Raw genomic sequence first — 21171 nt, forward strand, 5'->3', positions numbered from 1 at the left:
GTTCTATCAATAATGATAGAACAGGTCAAGCTGTTTAGAAATGTGCTTTTTTTGGTAGCTGGAGTGCAGAACATACTAAGCCTTATACATTAAAAGAATTTATGGGCAAGCAGAGACCAAATTCATACTTCAAGGCCTGAATGTGCATTTTGCTCAATGCCAATTACTTGATTATATCGCTGTTGTCGGCACAAAACCTCGTATCTCCATTTTTGTCAATTTTCAGTTTTTGACTTAATTTGAAAAAGCGTGTTGCTCTTTATATTGTATGTAAATTTCATGATGAATGGACCAAAAGAAACAGCCCAAAATGACTCGTAAAAATTCTGGTTCCACTGACTTACATTGAAAGTAATGTAGGCTTTTTAAAGTTAGCAATTTGGAGATACAAGGTTTTATTCTGACAGCAGCGATATGCTTCCAACTCTTGTTGCCCACGTTAACCTTATAGCTGCAGTGCTAACCTAAAGAAGCATTTTTCAGACACTAAACATGTCTTGACTGAACTTTATACTGTACTTAAGACCTTTGACTAAAATGCTAAATATCCCTTTTCTAAAATGTGCAGAATAGTAGTGGGAACTAGCATACTGGTCTAAAGTCTATATCAGGTATGGGTTTCATCATAACTGTATTCATGTCCCAAATAAGCACATACAACATAACATACAAGCAATGTACACCATGCTAACATTATCTTGTTTAGCTGAATAGGTGAGCCAGGGATGTTTCAGTCATGTTTCAGATGAAAATCAAGTCATTTGTAATGGAAAGTGAATCAACTGTACATTAAGTTTTTTTTTATTAACATTTTGCACCATCACAAGTTGTTTTGCCATTAAAAACTGGCTGTAGCGATTTACTAAAAAAGGGGAATGGCTCTGTAGCATCTGTATAAAGGTGAAAGGTGTAATCACTGCTCTTTGCGTATTTGTCTCATTGCATATGCCTTTATAGTTTCCCAGAGAATACTGGGAGGACATCATTGTGATGAAGCACTTATTCTGATATACCTAGACGAGTAGACAGTAAATACTGACTGTTAATTTTTTAATACTTAAGAAAAGTTTGTCTTATTTTTGCTGCTAATGTTGATGCAATTTTTGTTGCTTTAAAAAAATGTTTCACACACATTTATTTTCATCTTCAATAAAAGTTGCCATGTTATATTATTTTTAATTTCTTGATGATAAAAAACCTGAATCAATTTGCTTATGTTAAAAAGAGCTTTAAACGACTATTTCCTAATACTGTGGGCATATTTTACACTCACATATGTGTCTTAAGAGCAGGTTTTGCTAAATAATGCCTTGTTTTTACTCATTACTCATTATTTTGACCATCTAATTAGATTCTCAACATTCTCAAGGTCTTGAGAAAATAAATCATTATTTACGCCTAATGAGTAACAAATCTGAATCAGAAGATAAAAGCCAGCCTGGATGTATTCCATACCATACACTTTCATACTTCTCATACTACACTAATGAACTAACTACATATTGTGATTTTTACACACTATTTAGTGCTGTAGTATGCAGTTTGGGACACAGCCGTTTTCTCTTAACTGATGGAAACAGGCCTCCATATAAAAAGCATGCGAGTCAAACACGTGATTATAACACGCTGCTAATATGTTAATTATGGAGTTGCACCTATGTTCATTTGCATGGAAGCTCCTAGTTAGTAGATAAGCTAAAAAGGTAAGCAAATTAGCCACCCCCATCAGCGCAAAGCATCAGTAATATATAATAATTTAATAATTTAACATCTTAATGAACCTCTCCTTCCAGTGTTAAATCTTGGCTTGTGACACAATCAGTTACCGTGCCACATATGAATGATCTGATTGTTCAACGCTCAATTTACCTTCATAAAGTTTGTCTAGAACAAGTGAGCAGAGTGAGGTTGCGCATAAGTGGTCTGATGTGTCAGTAACGTGTACATTGTTTTCTCTCACTACATTAAAGCATGTCATGTTTGATAGAAATTGTCAAAAAAATGTAATAAAAACACAAATCTTTTACACAACATCATCTCTCACGTCACGTATATACTGCTTTTCACTTTAAACAGCTTCCTGTGTCTCTGTGTGCAATCATAAAAATCAAATGTCTGAAAATATTAGGAGGCCTCTGATCATTCCGGAGGTTGATGGGATGGTTAAAAGGTGAACTCATTTACTCTGTCACACTACCGGATCATCACTGCCATCAAAATGTGACCTGAAAACTTGCTTAAAGGCTTTAAAATTTGGCAAATCACAGACAAATACCAGCTAAAAACAACTTACCTGAGAGACACCATGTTGCCGAGTTCAGCTGGCAGGCTGCGGAGTTTGTTGGAGGACAGATTTAGGTAGACCAGGTGCGGGAGCTTGGCGATTTCGGGGGGAAGCCGGCTAAGGTTGTTGTTATTCATGTGCAGAGCGGTCAAATGGGTGAGTGTCCATAATGAACTGCTCAAGTTCCTGACTCGCCCTGCCCAGAAAGAGATATCAGAAACAAGCCCAACGGCCAATGGCTACATTAGGAGAATCAACATTAAAGAATTCCTCAATCCCTAACAGATCAATGTAAACATCAGTCTTAAAACTCAACAAGACACAATAACACAAATGATCTATTAACTACCATTTAGCCCATCATATCACTCAACAGTTACTATCCAAATATAGCATATGGCTTAATGGCTATTATTAGTGATTAATCAGAGAACACTTGTGGATCTGGTCTACCAAAAATACACGCAATCAGTACATGATCAATCACAGCCTGACACAACTAGGCCAGGCCAATAAAAACATCCGACCCCTCTATCTAACCACACACAGAATAACTAACCGGTTATCTCTAACTCGGCCCAGTGCGACTTCTTCCCATTAGCTGCCTCCTCTGCTGACATGATGGTGTACAGCCTGCGCGGATCCGGAGGATCATATTTTTCCTTTGGCATGCCTGTTAATCTGGAGAAAGAATAAGCGAGAGTTTCACCATGTGTTTGTGCACAAAGCTACATTAGACACAGTTTAAATGAAAGTATAACAGCAGTTTTGTTTCCTGCTTACCTCAAATATAACCAATCAGCCAAGACATGTCTGCTACCTGAAGTTTGGTTCTTTAGTTTTGCTCTAGCTATGAGGCTAATGAAGCTATCAAGTAAAGGTAGGCGTATGGCATACAGTTATCTATAAAAATGGACAAAAGTACCTACAAAATGCAACCAGTAAAAACAGATCCTACTTGTACAGCTTTTTGGTGCAGCAACCTGCAAGCATGTGATGGTTTAGATATGCAGTTTGCACCATTAGAATACGGTCATATGCAAACGTTTATGTGCCGCTGATCAAAAGGCAAAGTTTAAAAGTGAAAAATAAGTTAAAACATTCTCTACAGACAACACACTTGTGCACATTTTTAAACTACTGTTTATTTGCTGAATTTAATTCTGTTGAATTGCAGAAAAATGCCAGATTTAAGCGTGTTCTCTGTAGAGGATGGTTTTTCCCTCAGACCAGGGACACCCAAACCTTTGCACATCACTGTGTATAAGCGTCCATTAGCCTTGTAAGCACAAAAATAAACTTTGGGCACCAAACATGTCAGACTGATTAACTATGTTCAGGAATATGGGCAAAACTGTAAATTTGATCATTTTTCACCAAACTATGCCTTCACAGTTGTAAAGGATGCCTGGTCTTTCTTGGCAGTCCTGATTTCTCCAGTACACACTGACTGGATAAGTGTATTCAAGGATGTTCGTGATTTCAATACAGTATCAAAAATCTAAGAAACTAATATTTGAAACTTACAACTGTAATGTCAATACACCCCTCCGTCTCCTCCAAGAGTCTTTCAAGTAAAACTGTTAGTGATCAAACCTTGGCATCTGTCTGCTCCCTATCTATTTTTGTACTGTTTACAGCTCAGTTGTACTGTTCTACAAGATCACTGTTTCGCACAAGGGCATGTGCAAATATCAGTCACACCAATCTATGGGATATAAAAGCTCTGTAGAACCAACACATCAGCAACACAAACTATTTTAAAAACTGTATGTGACCTGTAATATTGCTACACCCCTACAGCAGAGGCGTCTTCTGTTCCACAGGGCTTTTTAGGCAAAGCATGCAAGAAGCAAGCTTTCATAATGGCTTCTGTGTATGACATGTTTAATCATCTCTGGACTGTATGTGTGAATAGCAGCTTATTTAGAGAACAGACTACAGCAGAAATGACCATTTCAGATTCAGAGCAGTGAATTAAACATGATAATAGCTAATAATAACTGATGAAGTCACAGCGCCATATCTTGTATTATTTTCCTGGTGCAAACACTGCAGAACATGAACAAATCGATATTTTGCTAGAAAAAGTGGTCATTTGTTCCTTTTTCTTAATGTGGTGCCAACAGAATCATGCCAAAAAGTCAAAGCCCATGACTCTAGGTGGTGGCTTATCTCACAGCAGACTGTTGATGTTCTGTGTGCTTTGATACTTTGAACTGTTTACAAGAGCAACTGTCAAGTGATCAGCCTCAATGCAGAGCACACACTGACCTGTGAACGCTTAGCAAAATAAAAAGCATGCAAGTAACATCTAATATAGATCTTTTAAAAAGGAAACACACAAAACATATCGAACAAAATATATACTTTACTCTATGGAAACCCATATGGAAAACAAATGTGTGTAAAAAGCATTTATCAAATACATTTAAAAATATATGAAAATTACATTTTTTTGCCCATGTACGTGCCCATGTAATTTTTTCCATCTTGAAAAAAAAGCATTATTTTGGGGGCAAAAAAGTGCAAAATAATGAACAAAATTTGGACTTGGAGAGAATACAATAAGGGGAAAGAAAACAATAACAATACAGAAGTCAGACATAAAAAAGTAAAAAAATATATGAAGTACTATGAAACTTAAGCATATTAAGCATATTAAGCACTTAAGCATATTGCTTGAAACAACTGATCAGGGCAACTCGGATTTTACTTGTAAAAACAACATAATTTCTTCTTTTCAAAAAGCTAGTTTATATTTTGTGAGCTAGTTTAAAGAACAAAGTTCAGTTCCAGATTTCTCAGATTTGTTAAATCACTAGCACGCCTGATTAACACAAAGAAGTGCTGATTAGGCAAACCAAGTATCTGAGAACTTCAGTTAATACTAGGCTGGAAGCAGTTGAACAGCCCCACTGCCATACATACAATTACTACGTATTATATTAACGTCATGTGTTTATTCTGATATTTTTACAGGTTTTTAGGAGGCAAATAAACCCTTACTGTGCAAAAACTATTTTAATTGTTTCTCAGGTGCCTAAATATTTTGCACGATAAAATACACTGAAGATTACTGAATATAGAAGAAATCAATGCAACAAAAAATTACTGAACATTTGGAGCAACAGAAATAAGAGAATAAAAACATGCAGGTGAAGACGTTGCGTAAAAAAGAGCACAGATTTGACGGCTGATAATGACGTAATAGATTCTCTGTGTCTGCTTCACAAAACTTTCATATATGAGAGGAAATGATGAATCAGCTTCAGCATCAGCCTCCTCATTTACATATCATTTACATGAGCCACTCCCTTATTTCCATGCAAATATTTCAGCAGGGAGGAGATAAATTGACAGCATTCAGCGGCTCGTGAGCCAATGGCTGTGCTCTAAGGCGGAGCTTGAGGTCAGCAGGGAGTGCATTACAGCCCTACTTTCTCCTTCTGAGATGAATTTGATCATTATAGGGTTGCTTTGCATTCTTCCTGTAACAAACCAGCACTTAAATTGCTGAATGTGTACAATGAGATTGTTGGGTATTATTTCTCTATACTTGTACTTTTTTATTTTTTAAGCCTAATATGCGTTGTTTCTTTTAAATGGTTGCTTTCCCTTGCTTGTTTGTATGTGTTAATGCATTAACAAATGGAACATGTATTAGTTGTGGCCTTTATGTTGTGTATACAGGTAAACACCTGTATGTGGTGTTTATATCAATATGCATGTAAAAGTACATTTATTTTTCTACAAGAGTGCCACGCTTATACTTATTAACATTATTTTCTATGTATATTTAACTATAGTACTGTATATAACTATACTATGTATATATAACTAAGTACAAATGTAGTAAAATATTACCCACCAATCTCATTGTACACATTCACCAATTTATTCTTATTACTGACATTATAATGTTAGTTGTGACTGGCTAACTGCAAATCAAGCCCTTTTCAAACTCATACAGTATACTAGGCCCATATTCACAAACTCCTAAAAGTCGTGTCTGATCGAGTCGATCAGATTTAACCGTATGCAACTTTGACAAATAAGGGCCAGTGAGATTCATAGACAGCATGATCTGATTACTGCCGAATGAAAGGAAAACGCCATAGACTACAGCGGGCTCGCTGAACAGCGTGACCTCGTTCGCCTTCTGTAAAAATATCAGTCAGCGAGGAGGAGCGTCAGGTCGCAGCTGTCGCATGTACAAGTTCACCCGGCTGCCAAATTCCAGAGGAGCGGACCAAACGCGCACTTTGAGCAGCAGCGCGGACCGCGCGGTGTTAATAAGAAGCATGTTCCAGGTCTGGTCCTCGACACTGGGGCACATTCCCACACTCGCTGGCGTGAAGCGTGCGCTCTGTAACCCGCACCGTAACCCTGCAGGCTGACGCCGCGTTACGTAAAGCTCTTCTGAGAAGTTCCACAGCAACAACAGGTCAGCACGGAGCTTCACAGGGCCAGCTACAACGCGCTAAATCACCATTTGGAGTCCTTCCCTGTTAATAAACACAACAAACTAGCGCTGAGCCCGTTGGTCACCGTGGAACCGTATAAAAGTGGAGAAAGCTGGGAAAACACAAACGTGTCAAAGGCTTTGGCTCAGTTCTCATAAACAGCTCGGCGCGACCCATTAGCGCTGATCTATAACGCATCTCCCCATTCGCGTATGAAGTACAGGTTTACTTTGGGCCTAAGTCCGCCTGTGAATTAAAGTAAAGCTTTAGTGACTATTTCGCTACTCATGCCGGATATCTCACGAACAGGCTACATCCCGGATCAAAAACTGCTAAGGCTTTTGCAGCAAGACGCAGAGCAGACAGCTGGAACTGATCCGCATGGTGTTTAAATCGGGCCGCCTTGGGACATCAAGACAGTTAGCTAACGTTAGCTTAGCTAGCAGCCTCTCCTTGACAGAGAGAAAAAAACAACGCGACGCTCCGACAGAGCTAAAAATTAGAGGAAGAAAGGTGGGAAACGCTGTAAAGGAGCAGCAGAGTTGGTTTACCTGCATTCGGGGGGAGGTAAAGGAGTTGTCTGGGCGATATTGTTGGAGACATGCAGACAGAAACTCCGCGACGGTCCGTCTCCGAGCGGTCTGAGAGAGAGACGGGGGAAGGACGGCGGGCATGGCTTCCGCTCTTCCACCCGGCACACATTAAGGGCGCCACGATGTCGATAGTGTACCGAAAAAATGAACGCTTAAAAAAAGAAAGGGGGAAAAAGCGTGTCGACATTTCAAACGGTATCGCCGACACACCTCTCGGCATCTCGCCAGCCTCTCTTTCGCTGAATTAGTTGAAAACAGTGATTTATCGGTCCACTCAGGCTTTAGGGGAGCTTCAGTGTTAGTGAAGAGGCCGTTAACTGAGCTTCTCTTCAGAATCCGCCTGTCCGACGATCCTGAAGAAGTTAACGGTTTATAGAAGCGCTGCGAGTTGAGTCGATCAGTTTAAACAGGAGACCAAACGGTTCCTATATTTGGATAAACGCTCTGGATGAACATACCAGGCCAATCCGAGGAGAAGCTAATTTAACGCAAATGGGTTGCTTTCTTTGACGCCTTATTCAAAGTAAGATCAAATTACAAGTAAAATGATATAGATGGTAATAGAACAGGCCAAGTTACAACCTCAGACTAAAATGAGTTATGTTAGATCTGACTGTTTTATGAATATTTTGAAGACTGTAAATAAAGCAATGAAACCATGAATCAGACTTAATGCTCAGTTTCAATTTACGTTACTTGATTTTCAGCGTGTATGTGAAGTTTGCCGGAACCTTTAATCGGACCGTGTGTGTCTACACGGACGGTATTATAGTGACGTGTGCGAGTATGGCAGCGTCTTGCAGGAGCGTTTTGAGAGGTCAGTTTTGTGGGTTTTATTTATTGACGGATATTTTCTAATGAAACATTAATTCAGTTATGTGTGTTCAACCTACACCTACGTTACCTCTTGTTGGTCCCTTATTTTTTGTTGGTCTCCTCTGCCGCGGGTTAGTTCGGCGGCGGCGGCGCCGTGAGGAGCAGGACTGAAGAGAAGGTGGACTGAGTTTTCTAAAACATCCTTAAATAAAACTTCTTCCTAATTAAAGTGATGGTTTGAAGACTTAGAGGAAAAAATGACAGCCTTTGTAGAGTTAAAAATATCTCCGTATCTCCTGCGAGTCCAACTGTTGTTAAGGAGACTTCCGCCGGCTGCAGAAGCGGTTTCAGTGGTTCTGATGTAAACAGAGCCGGTCAGAGGTTTGGCGTGAAATGGTCTATTGTAGAGAAACGCGTGGACTCGGATTCCTTTACAGCGGTTGTGAGAGGAACCAAGGGTTCGGTGTCTATACTGAAAATATTACCTTTTTTATTTACAGTCCCAAACCATCAGTGAACCTACACGTGCCTTCTGAGGTTTTATATGCAGTGTTGATAAACAATGGTGTTCAATTTAAAAATAAAACTATTTGAAATCAACGTCTCAGGAATCAGACAATATATTTGTACATCTGGTTCCAATACACCATTGATCCAAAACATGACCACTTGTCTAAGATGCAGTTGGACCTCTGCGTGCCACCAAAACATTTAGAGCCATTCAAGGCATGTCTTCTACAAGACCTCCGAGGGTGCCCTGTGGTATCTAGCCCCATGATGTTAGCAGCAGATCCTTGAAGTCCTGTTAGTTGCGAGGTCGAGCCGCCACAGATCACATTTGTTGTTCCGGCACATCCCGCAGATTATCAGTCGGATGGAGATGGGGTGAATATTGGAGGCCAGGGCAACACCTCATACTCTTCTTGATGTTCCACCAACCATTCTCAAAGAAGGTGTGCAGTGTGGGATTTACCTGCTGAGAGAGTCCTTTGGCATTTGAGAATACCATTGCCATGAGGTGTACCTGGTCCACATATTCAGGAGGTGGGCTCTGATGTCCAAATAAATGCCCAGACCCAGGGTTTTGCAGCCTAAGCACTCAGACTGGTCTGCAGCTATGCAGCCCCATATGCAGCAGGGTGTGATGCGGCACATTCCTTCACTAACCATCGGTTCAGACCAGGTGGGATACTTTTCATTGCCCTTGTGTGTTGATGAGCTGTAGTCCTTCAACACACTGCTGCTGATTTATGGTTTATCCTTTCATGGACCACTGTCGGTAGAGACTCGCCACTGTTGACCAGGAGCACACCACATGCCTTGTTGCTCATCTGGTCGTAACAATTTGGGTTTTTGTTGAAACTGCCCAGGTCTTTACGTCTGCCCATTTCTCTGGCCTCTAACATGTTGACTACAAAACCCTTGTGCTGTTATGAGATAATCATCCGTTTGCTTCATCTTTGGGTGATGTTTCATCTCATCAGTGTAAAAATGTTAATAGTCCAAACATATCCAGTCTTAATTATTAAGGCTTGAAGAATGGCATCTTTGGTAATAAAACAGCAAAGACGAAACACCACAGTTTGAGTTTCATATCTTCTATTCAGAGGTACAACACAAACACCACCAACCCAGAATATTTAGTTTACTCTTTAAAGAGCAAGAAATTCTATGACTGGAGTCTGCTGTGACTGTATGCTAGAGACTGGCGCTGAATCCTGTGCCTTTAATATAAAAACCAAACACTTTAAAGCCCACCTTAACCTGCTAGTTACATTGTAATGTCTGTAGCGTATCCAAGCTGTGGCTGCATACAAATTTATGGTAGGGGCTCTTCTTCTTGCAGATTTTAGCTACAACCCTAATCGACCCACCCTGACTCCAACACATTTCATGAAGAAAATGCAGTGTGTTTGCACAGCCTTAGCAATTTCCGGATGATTGCTAGAGTATTTTAGGGCCTGCTAGGGAGTTGCTAGGTGGTTGCTGTAGTATCTTGAGTGGTTACTAGGCTGTTGCTACACGGTTGCTATGGTATCCCAGTTGTTTGCCAAGTGGTAGCTGTGTGGTATCACTAGTTGGAAACAAAAGCTGAATGTCTAAAATAGCTGAGTGAATGAATATCAGTTGGAATTACTAAGAAAAGTACTAATGCATCAAAATTGTATGTAAGTAATAGACACTGAGTACTTGGAACTAGCCACTAACCACAAATTGAATGCACAGTGCAGAGTTATTTAGTACCCCCGATCAGTGATTAGTTATATGTCACCATTTGGGCAGAATTTTCAGTTTTTGGTGAGTGTTTGTAATAAAGTGGATGGTGAGTATGCAGACATTCGTCACTGTGAGCTACGTTAAACCTTTCTGTCATGTTCTGTCACACAGTGTTATCTGGATGCCAGAGACGGCTCCTCATCACCAGCACTCCCTCTTCTTTATCTGCTTCCCAGAATGCAGCTAGACCTCATCCTATCAGGAGCTACGCCGCAGCAGCCAAGTGAGCTTTGTTCCCATGAGAAAAAACACATTTAGTATGTCTTTCTAGGCGTGGCACCATTTCTCTCTCTACTCATCTAAGACCACATAATTACTCCCAATGATGCATCATCTTATTTTTCAAGGACTGTAGTTTCAGGCAGAATTGTTATTTTAAGTAATATTCTGACAGAGCCTCTGAAGTCACACAGTGTAAATTGAAGAGATGGGTGAGGCCACAGTTTAGACTCCACAAGATCCATATGCACACACTCACCTGCTCATAATTACAAAACACTTCCCATCATTTAATGTAAGATTTTATTTCTCACAAGACGTGAGTTTTGCGTAGTAGTAGTATTATTGTTTTAATGTTTTTATTTGATTTTTTTTATCTGCATGTTGAATTAATGGTGCAGTTTTGCCTGGTTATTGGTGGTTATTTCAGCTGGTCTTATTGTGCAGTACTCTTGTCGAAGGTTATTGTCTATATGCTGGGTTATTTACTCTGACATGACCGACATGTCAGTATATGCAGGACAAATGTAATCTGCTGTTATTTCTATGATTTGTTTTGTAGTTGGAAAAAGCTGCCAGAATCTCTACTAACCACTTAGTCAACTTGAAATCAAAATCCATCCCTTTTCTCCTGTTTTTCATCGTATTAAGCACAGTTCGCCATTTATTATCACTGTAAGGACAAAATTCTTGTTTCATTGTAACTAAGCGTCTTATGACATTTGAATAAGTCACTGTCTGCCGGGGTGGGGAAAAATTGTATTAACCAATAATATCGTGGCATGTTTTCCCTCACACTGCCCCCACCAATTATCAAGCAAAAATATCATTCATCACCTCCGTCCCCAGCTGCACGAACATGCTCAAATAAATATGGCCTAACTCCTGGTACAGATTTTCATGCTGACGTTTTTCTTTTGTGTAAACAGAAATCAGAGCTAACCTCTGCTTTAAGCAAATACAGAAAAATACAAATACACCATTCACTACACTGCAAAATAAAAAATAGTGAAACACTAATATCTGCTGACATCAGAACTACAACTGGAAAACAGAAATAGTCAGCATTTCCTGAACACACATGTATATAGACTTGTGTGTGTGTGTGTGTATGTATATGTATATTTTTGCCCTCTCCTATGAAGTTACTGTTTAGGAGATACTTGTTTTGCTTAGGACACATATACATACACATAGCGGAATGGTTCGCTCTCCATATGGGACAGCAGGGTTCAAGCCCAGTGCAGGGGTAGCACTTGTTGGGCTTTTAACGCTGCATCTGGCCAATCTAATACATCACTCTGGAGCTTTATGTGTGAGGTAATTTGATCTGTCATTGCAGTCCTTAACAGTGTTTTTATATCAGAAATTCATATCACAAAAATAGTAAAAAAAAAAAAACGTTTATCATACAGCCCTACAAAATGGCAAAGTAATAACAATATGGTGATCAAATTGAACCATAATAACTGCACAATTGAACTTCAGAATAACCCTCTTTTGGTGACCATTCTGAGTCATTTTATTGGGATGGGATGGTTGAAAATGTAATTAATAACATACATGTTCTTCTTGTAGACCAGCTCAGAAACCAAGAAAAGAAAAGGGCACAACAAAAGATGTGAAAGAGGAGGAGGAGAAGAAGAAGAAGAAGCAGCAGAAGCAGAAAATCGATGATACAGGTCGACATAAACCCTACGGGCTCACAGCATGGGCTCCAGTAGACGATGTGTATTTGGTGAGGTTCTATCCTAAGCCAATGTACGATGCAGAGGTGGCTGTTGACATGCTGAAGAACTTTCAGAAGCTGGACTTCACCCCTGAAGATCAGCCGGTTTTCATTGACCTGCAACTGGACATGAAGCTTGAGAAAAAGGTGACCCTAAAATAGCTTCATTTTTTTTCTCATAAACACTGATTATACTATTATTATTGTATTTTTTAACATGTTACCTTTTGGCTTTAGTTTAGGAAATTACTATAGATACTTTGAAGAATATAAAAATATAAGAGTAGAAATGCAATGCAATATTTATTCACTCTCTGAGTAATGACTAATCAATTATACACCTAATAATATGAAAAAAGAAATATAATTTAGATTTAAGGCAAAATATTAAATTGAAATTGCTTTACATAAACTGAAACTGTTGAATCTATACAAAGTGCTCTCATTATGTCTTTGATTATTCTTCGTTCTTTATCCTGTCCCAAGCAGGGCTGCACAATATATTACTTGTTAATCATTTTTGTAAGACTGGCTTTTGCAGCAGTGATGTTACCAAAGCTTATAATATCTCAAACAAATCACTAAATAGTTTTATTGCATACCGTAAACATCCTGACTGTTTTTACGCATCCAAGACAATGTAAATCGTGGTATAGACACCATCCAATAAAATATAGCAATAAGCCATGACAGGTAATTTTATCATGGGGAAGGGTAAAACTCCCTTCCCTGTGATAAAATCGCAGTAACACACTGCACTGAGTGGCTTATTGCTTTTATAAACGGCAGCCAAAATAAAATATTTGTAAGTGCACAATGTTTTAGATTATTATTTAAGTTATTATTAATAATAATCAACACAAACAAGTGTTTCGCCAAGAAATGTAGTTCCTTTTAGAGTACAGTATTGTTGCCAAGTGACTGTTGACTGCCGAATGAGGAGAGGAATGTTCAGTCGCTAATCACTGTAAACTGCATTTTATTGTTTTTTTGTTTTTTTGTATAACAGTGAACATAGGATAACACAACACTGTTTAATACAAATATTTTCATTTTATAAGTACTTTTTGGTCACTAAATTACCATCGCAAGTCTTCTGCCAGTCTGATGTCACTTTTCTCACACTGGGGCTGAATCTCAAACGGCTTCCTGCTCCCTGCATAGTGCACTACGTAGGAATTTAAATACTAAGTCATCCTGCACCTCAACAATGCATAATATCACAAAATAATGGTAATTTGGGATTCATCCACATTCATACTCAATAAGTAGTGCACTGTTTTGACAGCAGAAGCCAGAATTTCTAATCTTAATGTTGCACAGCACACTATTTAGTTAGGGTTTACAGAGCCGTTTGGGATTCATCCTGGGTGTGATGCGACTTCTGACTGAAACACGGACATTTGAATCATGTAAGCCATTCAGGTGACATTCTTTAGACTTCTATTTTGCTGTTTTTCAGTAAATCATATAATGAGTACATGAATTCAAGTATGTGATAATAATGTTGGAGTTGATTAGCATGTTTGTCATCCTTTAGCCTGTTGGCTAGCTGACCAGCTTAGTTCTAGTTAACAAAATAATTTTTCAGACCCTGAGTTTGACCGAAAACGGGTTCTTACTTCATCAGTACACTCTGTGCTCATAGCCATTTTTACAACTAATCCAGACGTGACTCAAATTTCCGGACCCGAATTATCCGTTTTACAATTCAAAAAGAAATAAATAATTAGATTTGATGAAAGTAATGCAAGTCATTCCTCCCTCATATTGCGATAATATTCACAAATATAGTTCTAATATATTGCAAGGCAGAATATAACATGTAGCAATATAGTTGTTATATATATATATATATATATGACAGTGAACAAAGTTAACATTGTTCTTGTTATTTTAGCAGTAGAGTTCTTTCTCTTTCTCTCTCTCTGGAGAAAGACCATTTCTCTACAGTTGCCCAGATCAAGAAACCCCTCCAGGAAATAGTATTACTATTGTCAACAATCTATTGTTTTAATTGTATTACAATAGTAATAGCATTACTATTGTCAATGTCAACAATCAAGGGAAGACTTCACCAAAGTAAATATAGAAGGTTTACAACAAGATTTGCATCAAGATACAAATACATAGGGTTTACCACAATATGTAAACCACTGGTAAGCCTCAGAAACAGGAAGACCAGATTGGAGTTGGCCATAAAACCTCTAAAATACTGTACAGTTCTAGAACATCATATTATAGACAGACGACACAGCGATCAACTCATACCAGAATGATGAGAAAAGTATGAAAAAGGGAAGGAACTACTCATCATCTAAAACATACCACCTCATCTGTCAGTAGTGTGGGGGTAGTGTTATGGCACAGGCATGCATGGCTGCCACTGGTTCACTATTTCGTTACTGCAGGGTGAATTCTGAAGTGTACAGGGTTATTTTATCTGCTCAGATTAAGCTAAATGCTTCAGTAATCATTAGACGGTGCTTCATCTGAAGCAAACTGTGAAGGCAGCGCAGTCCTATTAAAGCAAAGGATATTCTGCAATGGCCAAGCTAATCACCTGACCTCAATCCATTCGAGCATGCCGTTCACTTACTGAAGACAAAACTGAAAGTCAAAGAACAAGCAGGAACTGGTAGAGCATCATCAGGGAAGAAACCCAGAGGCTAGTGATGTCTAAGGGTTCTAGACTAAAGGCAGAGACTAATTTGCAATCAAATATTAGGGGGGGCTATGTTTAAAAATGATTGTAATTTGTACACCTTTCACCTATATAGGTGTACATACCCTCAAATTAGAGCTGGAAGTCTGGACATAGTCTGAGCTCATATTTACTCATTAAATTCAACTGTAATATGCTGCGGTAACATAACAATGTGTATGCAAATACCTTAAAAAAAAGTTAACACATCCTCTACAGAGAACATTTCTACCCCTTTTAATGTATGGTTTACATATGGGGGGGTGTAGTTAGATGAGGGGTATTTAAACTTTTGCATGCAACTGCATATGCACTTTAATTGTTTTTTGTGCTTATATTGTTTCTTGTTTTTTCTCCATTTCAGAAAAAGGTAGACCCTTTTGTTAGCACTGTCCACTTACCTCATCCCTTTAAAAAGGATCTCAACAAGGTTGTAGTTTTCACAGAGGTGAGTATCTTGAAATCTACAGGCTTTGCTCAATATGAGCTCCATGTTAAGTTGTGCTTGGCCTTTGTAAGCCTTGCAATGGTTGTATCATTGATCATGATATGATGTCTACAGAATCCAGAGCAAGCCAGACTTGCCACTGAGAATGGGGCGACTATAGTAGGAGGAGCTGAGCTTGTAGAGAAGGTAAGACATAACTGGTTATCAGTACTGAAGAACAAACTTTATAACCACATACAAAAGCAGAACAGAGTGTGACACTTTTTTTTCTCTTTGAACAGCTTCAGTATATTTTATGCTTGATTTTTGGATTTACTATGTATCTGCACTCCTATGTGTCAGCATAGGAGATGTCAGGTTTGAACATAACTTGTGCACATTTGGATTAGCACCCCAACATTTTGTTTTAAAGTAAAATGTAAAGTTTGGATAAAGATCTCTAGCCTGCTGTTATGCAGTTGGACCCAAAGCATTGATTGATAGTTTGTAATATACACTGTGTTTCTAAACGTACTCACCCATCCAAATAATTGCACTCGGGAGTTCCAATCACTTCGATGGCCATAGGTGTATAAAACCAAGCACCTAGGCATGCAGACTGCTTCTACAAACATTTGGGAAAGAATGGTCGCTCTCAGGAGCTCAGTGAATTCCAGCGTGGTACCGTGATTGGATGCCACCTGTGTGACAAGTCCAGTCATGAAATTTCCTCACTACAAAATATTCCACAGTCAACTGTCAGTGATATTATAACAAAGTGGAAGCGATTGGGAATGACAGCAACTCAGCCACGATGTGGTAGGCCACATAAAATGACAGAGAGGGGTCACTGCTGCACTGATGTGCATAGTGCACAGAGGTCGCCAACTTTCTGCAGAGTCACTCACTACAGACCTCCAAACTTCATGTGGCCTTCAGATTAGCTCAAGAACAGTGCATAGAGAGCTTCATGGAATGGGCTTCCATGGCCAAGCAGCTGCATCCAAGTCTTACATCACCAAGCGCAGTGCAAAGCGTCAAATGCAGTGGTGTAAAGCAGCACCACTGGACTCTAAAGCAGTGGAGATGTGTTCTGTGGCGTGTTGAATCACGCTTCTCCATCTGGCAATCCGATGGACGAGTCTGGGTTTGGCAGTGACTGCGCACCAGTGTACAAACCAAGGTCCATAAAGACATGGATGAGCGTATGAAGAACTTGACTGGCCTGCACAGAGTCCTGACCTCAACCCAATAGAATACCTTTGGGATGAAATGGAGCATGTATATTCAGATTCAGATTCCTTTATTGATCCCAGGGGAAAATTGCAGTTGTTACATTTGCAGCCATTTATGTAAAAATAAACACTTTACTAATAATTTAAGACAATATAGAGAATCTACAGTATGTACACCAGATTTAAGTACTTAAGAATATAGTATATATATATATGTGTGTGTGTGTGTGTGTGTATAAAAAAGTACTGTCATGTGCTAATAAATAGTTTCCTCACTGCATCTTACCTCTCCCTAAATATTGGCTCTAGATTTTAGAAGATGAAATCACAGCAGATTTTTATGTGGCTGTTCCGGAAATTATCCCGAAGCTTGTGCCTCTGAAAAACAAACTGCGGAAGAAATTCCCCAAGAGCAAGAGAGGTCAGTGCTTTCACAACTGCTAAACTGAGGCTGCTTATTGTGTGAATTTAATGAGTCTTCAATTTTTTTTTCTTGTTTCAGGGTCAGTTGGTGTGAACATTCTGAAAATGCTGGAGCTGTTTAAGACGGGTCATGAGTACATGGTAGAGAGGGACTGCTACATCGTCACGCAAGTTGCAGTGGTAAATCTTAATGTGGCCTGGAGGCATTAGGCTGTAGGGCTGTAACATAATCACTTATATAATTACCCTAACATAATTACTTTGGCTTAATGGACTTGGGGGCTGATTTGCTAATGTTTTGCACCACTGCTAATTCTATTCTAAGTAGTCGTGATTTAGTAAACATGCAGAGTGACCCTTTAGTGCACATAAGGTATACCATCACAGGGATGGTTGCTGCTGTTTTACTTTAAACTAATGGGTCACAATTTAAACCAGAATCAGAAAATGATTTGCTGAACTTTTTTTCCTCCTATTTGGTGGAAACAGGCTTTCATGTAAAAGCATGTGAGCGAAATCTGTGGGTCTATTGCACAGGTCATGTGTTAATTATGAAGTTGCAGCTCTTTTTGTTTGCATGGACGTTTTCCATAGATAAGCCGCTAAATTGGCCACCTCCACCAGCATGAACTGTCGGTAGACTATTAGTAATCTGTGACTCTCTTTGTAGGTCCCCTTAATGTCCCTAAGGCTCCTGTTTTGTTGTAAGGTTAACAAAGGATTGCTTTAAGCATCACTGTAACCCAAAGCTGATCTAAAAATCATTACGACAAATCACAAATATTAAATGCTATATTTTTTCCAGAAAATTGGCTTGAAGTTTGACATTTAAAGGAGGGAGTAAAGCCATTTTCTGACTTCGAACTTTGAAATATAAATGAAGTGAATCACACTGGTACATTATTTTTGAACAGCTGAATATGCCAAAGGAACACATCCTAGATAACATGCGGGCCATTGTTCAGGACGTTGCCTCCCACAAACCAGCAGAATTTGGTGAGTATCATTATGCTGTGTACCAGTTCCTAGCATAGCTGTAAAGTTTATGACCAAAATGCTTCACAGAGCTTTCAGTGAGGCCATTTAAAAGAAATCAACACTAATTTTTTGTTATAACTGTAATATGAGTAGGAATGGCTTTGTACCCATTGGCTAGTCTTAAATTCATTTGTTTTATCTAATTTGTCAGTAGTTGCATAACTTTAAAATGAGTTTAATTTAGTCAGGCCTTTCAAATCTGATTTAAATGACACATTAAAGATGCATTTTGCCTCACATATTGAGTTCTCAACATTTGTTCCCATATGGGTGAGAATTTAATTCAGTGCGTAAATGGGAGATGCATAATGAATTGTATTTCCTTATAATATGAAAAATTTCACTGGGAGAAAAGTGTAATACTCACACTGCAAATAACAACTTTATTTACATTCAAGGCAGCGTTAGATTAATTTTTACATTTAAGGCATTATTGTCTGTTTTTTTTAAAAACCATGAATAAAATACATGTATATATAAAAATAACACATACATAAAATATAAAAAAATTAAACGCATGTATGCACTAAGAGGCCACTTAAATATGAACACTGTACTAATACTGGGTAGGACCCCAGTTTGCTGTCACAAAATTCCAGAGATTCTGACAAGACAAGAGTGGAACCTGATGTTGTCTTCTGCTGTTGTAGCCAACTTAAGCTCTTGACCAGTGTCTTCATTATTTTATGCATTGCACCAATTAACACGATTGGGAGCTTGGATAATTGCATGCGTAGTTGCAATTTGTGATGTCACAGAAACCTCATATACATACGTCTGCACATTTGGTCTGTAGCAGTTTAGCTCAGCTCATTCACGCTGAAGTTATAAGGAGTGTTTCAGCTCTGAGTGTTTTTTAAATGAGGCAGAATGCAGGACAGCCCATCAGAACATTCAGAGCATTAGTATTACCTGTATTAGTCTTAAAGGCACAATAACAAAAAACAGCCTAATGTTAGTGGATTAATAGAGGTTGGAAAGTGTAAGTTATGAATGATTAATGACTGCTTTTGGTACACAGAATCACATAAATGTAAACGGAGAAAAATAAATTTGGAACAAAATGTAGAATATGGTCTCTTTAATACACAAAAACTACACAATTCACTAAGAGAGGATCTCGTACATAAATGTGGTGTGGAAGTTCTGAAATCACTGCAAACCATGTTTTGATTTGTAATTGTTGTCTTTTTTATTGTTCAGGCCCCCTAATCGAAAGGGCCATCACAAGCAGCAAGACGAGTGAGGGGCTGCGCATCAAATTTGACACATTTTTACCCCAGGAGGTGAAGGAGGAGGCTTGAACATAAAAATAAACTGCATTTCCATTGTGTAGTGAGTTGTGTAATGAGTTGTAATGTAATAAAAGAAATTAAACATGTAATACTTTGTCATATGGGGTGTTACAGAAAAAGAGCAGTATTGGTCACATATAAATGATGTTAAGAGATATTACTAATCTACGGTCTAATTCAAATCACATGTATATTTAGGTGAACAAAGGATAGGTTGTCACACTTGTCTGCTTCTCTCATGTCACACGGTGGGTTAGTAGTCACATTCATCCTGTTTGATGTTAAAATTTAACAGGAAAGACTATACCAGTGTTTATTTCTCAGCAAACGCCTAAAACCATTCAAAGACCATTTTGTGTGAGAAGAAATTGAGATGAAACATGAAACAGTTTAAAACACTGTCCTCCAAACTGCCCTAAACTGAGTCCAGTGGAATGACAAGCATCCCTGCACTACACTGCTACACTGAGGGGCATGTTAATGACATTCTTACATAAGGAAAGAGCACAACGCATTCTGCTAAACTCTTCTGTGCTCTTTCTTTCTTAGCAAGTCATTAATAACAAAAAACATTCAATTTTTACATTTTAGCAAGAAGGTACATGACCTCTGCCCTCAGCTTAACATTTCAGTATTGACATATCCAGTCATCTCTTTCAGGTCTGCCAGAAAATGGCACTGATAACCAGCCTCAGGTAGTCTTATCTGTATAGGTGCCTGTGTGCGGCAGCATTATCTTGTCAGTAGATGGCAGTATTGCTCCCTTGATTTATACAGCTGACCTGTACTGAGCAATGCAAGTCTAACACAGGTGGACAAAAAACCAATGAAGCTAGATTTTACCTTGTCCTAAACAGTCCCTATGGCTTGATTTTGCTCTAAATAAGAACAATTCTTTTTTTTTTTTTTTGAACCTTTAACATTTATTACATCTTCAATGCTTCTGCATTATAAAAAGAAGTTGACTACAAAAAGGCTTATACCTTTTAAAGATATGCATATCTTTGGCTTACACCTAAAATGCCATTTTCGCTGGTTTATACCTGAACAGTGTATGACTGAGGCTGCTCAAAAGACAATGCTGGTTTAGAACATACTATTTAAAGTCCGTACAGGCCAGCAGGTTATATTTGTAACTTTAAAAGGGATTCCCACCATTTCTTTTTTCAAAAATTCTGAATAATTCACTCTTTAACATGTACACATTCATGCAGAGCGGTTTTATGTGAAAAGGTTCACTGAAGTGAAACTGCATTAGTGCAACTATGTCTACAACATAAGTACAGCTATTCTGCCTTACAGCTCCCTGCATATACCCCTCTGACATGAATAGATTAAAGTACAGTTTAAGCCAAAAACCTCACACATCTGGCTGTGTATTCGTTTATTTAATTCTGTGAGGGGGCTTTTAGAGGTGGACGTCTGGTTCCTGTCACCAACACTGTGAGCAGCTCAGACTGTGTTTCTCTAGACCAGGGCAGTTCACACCAAACCACTCTGAAAGGCTTTGTTTACATTTCCACCACTGAATTATGCAGGCATTCTGAAAAGTCGGTGTAGTTGCCCTTTAACTAGCCCTGGACGCGTCTCCCCGGGCTGTCTGTGGTGAGAGGCAGAAGGGGGGCGTCCTCTCAGTAACCAAGTTTAAAACAGCGCTCGGTGGGA

The 21171-nt window shown here is 38.8% G+C and overlaps 2 protein-coding genes across 2 annotated transcripts in view; one reads left to right on the plus strand and one right to left on the minus strand.

Moving 5' to 3' along the window:
• cnot6l (CCR4-NOT transcription complex, subunit 6-like) overlaps positions 1-7455 on the minus strand; it is a 29127-nt gene extending 21672 nt beyond the window's left edge. Inside the window, exons 1-3 of the mRNA XM_017705136.2 lie at positions 7302-7455; positions 2844-2965; positions 2294-2480 (exon numbers count right to left, since the gene is read on the minus strand). Of these exons, the coding sequence (XP_017560625.1) occupies positions 2294-2480; positions 2844-2955 (299 nt within the window). The 5' untranslated portion in view covers positions 2956-2965; positions 7302-7455. The remainder of the gene's footprint in view (positions 1-2293; positions 2481-2843; positions 2966-7301) is intronic.
• Positions 7456-8057: 602 nt separating this feature from the next.
• mrpl1 (mitochondrial ribosomal protein L1) lies at positions 8058-19595 on the plus strand. Its single transcript, XM_017705137.2, has 9 exons — positions 8058-8160; positions 10548-10659; positions 12234-12531; positions 15453-15536; positions 15651-15722; positions 17060-17171; positions 17253-17353; positions 18088-18169; positions 19415-19595. The coding sequence occupies exons 1-9, from the start codon at positions 8130-8132 to the stop codon at positions 19513-19515; spliced, it is 993 nt and encodes a 330-aa protein (XP_017560626.1). The 5' UTR covers positions 8058-8129; the 3' UTR covers positions 19516-19595.
• Positions 19596-21171: the final 1576 nt, after the last annotated feature.

Source organism: Pygocentrus nattereri, chromosome 20, assembly GCF_015220715.1.
Source record: "Pygocentrus nattereri isolate fPygNat1 chromosome 20, fPygNat1.pri, whole genome shotgun sequence".
NCBI lineage: Eukaryota > Metazoa > Chordata > Actinopteri > Characiformes > Serrasalmidae > Pygocentrus > Pygocentrus nattereri.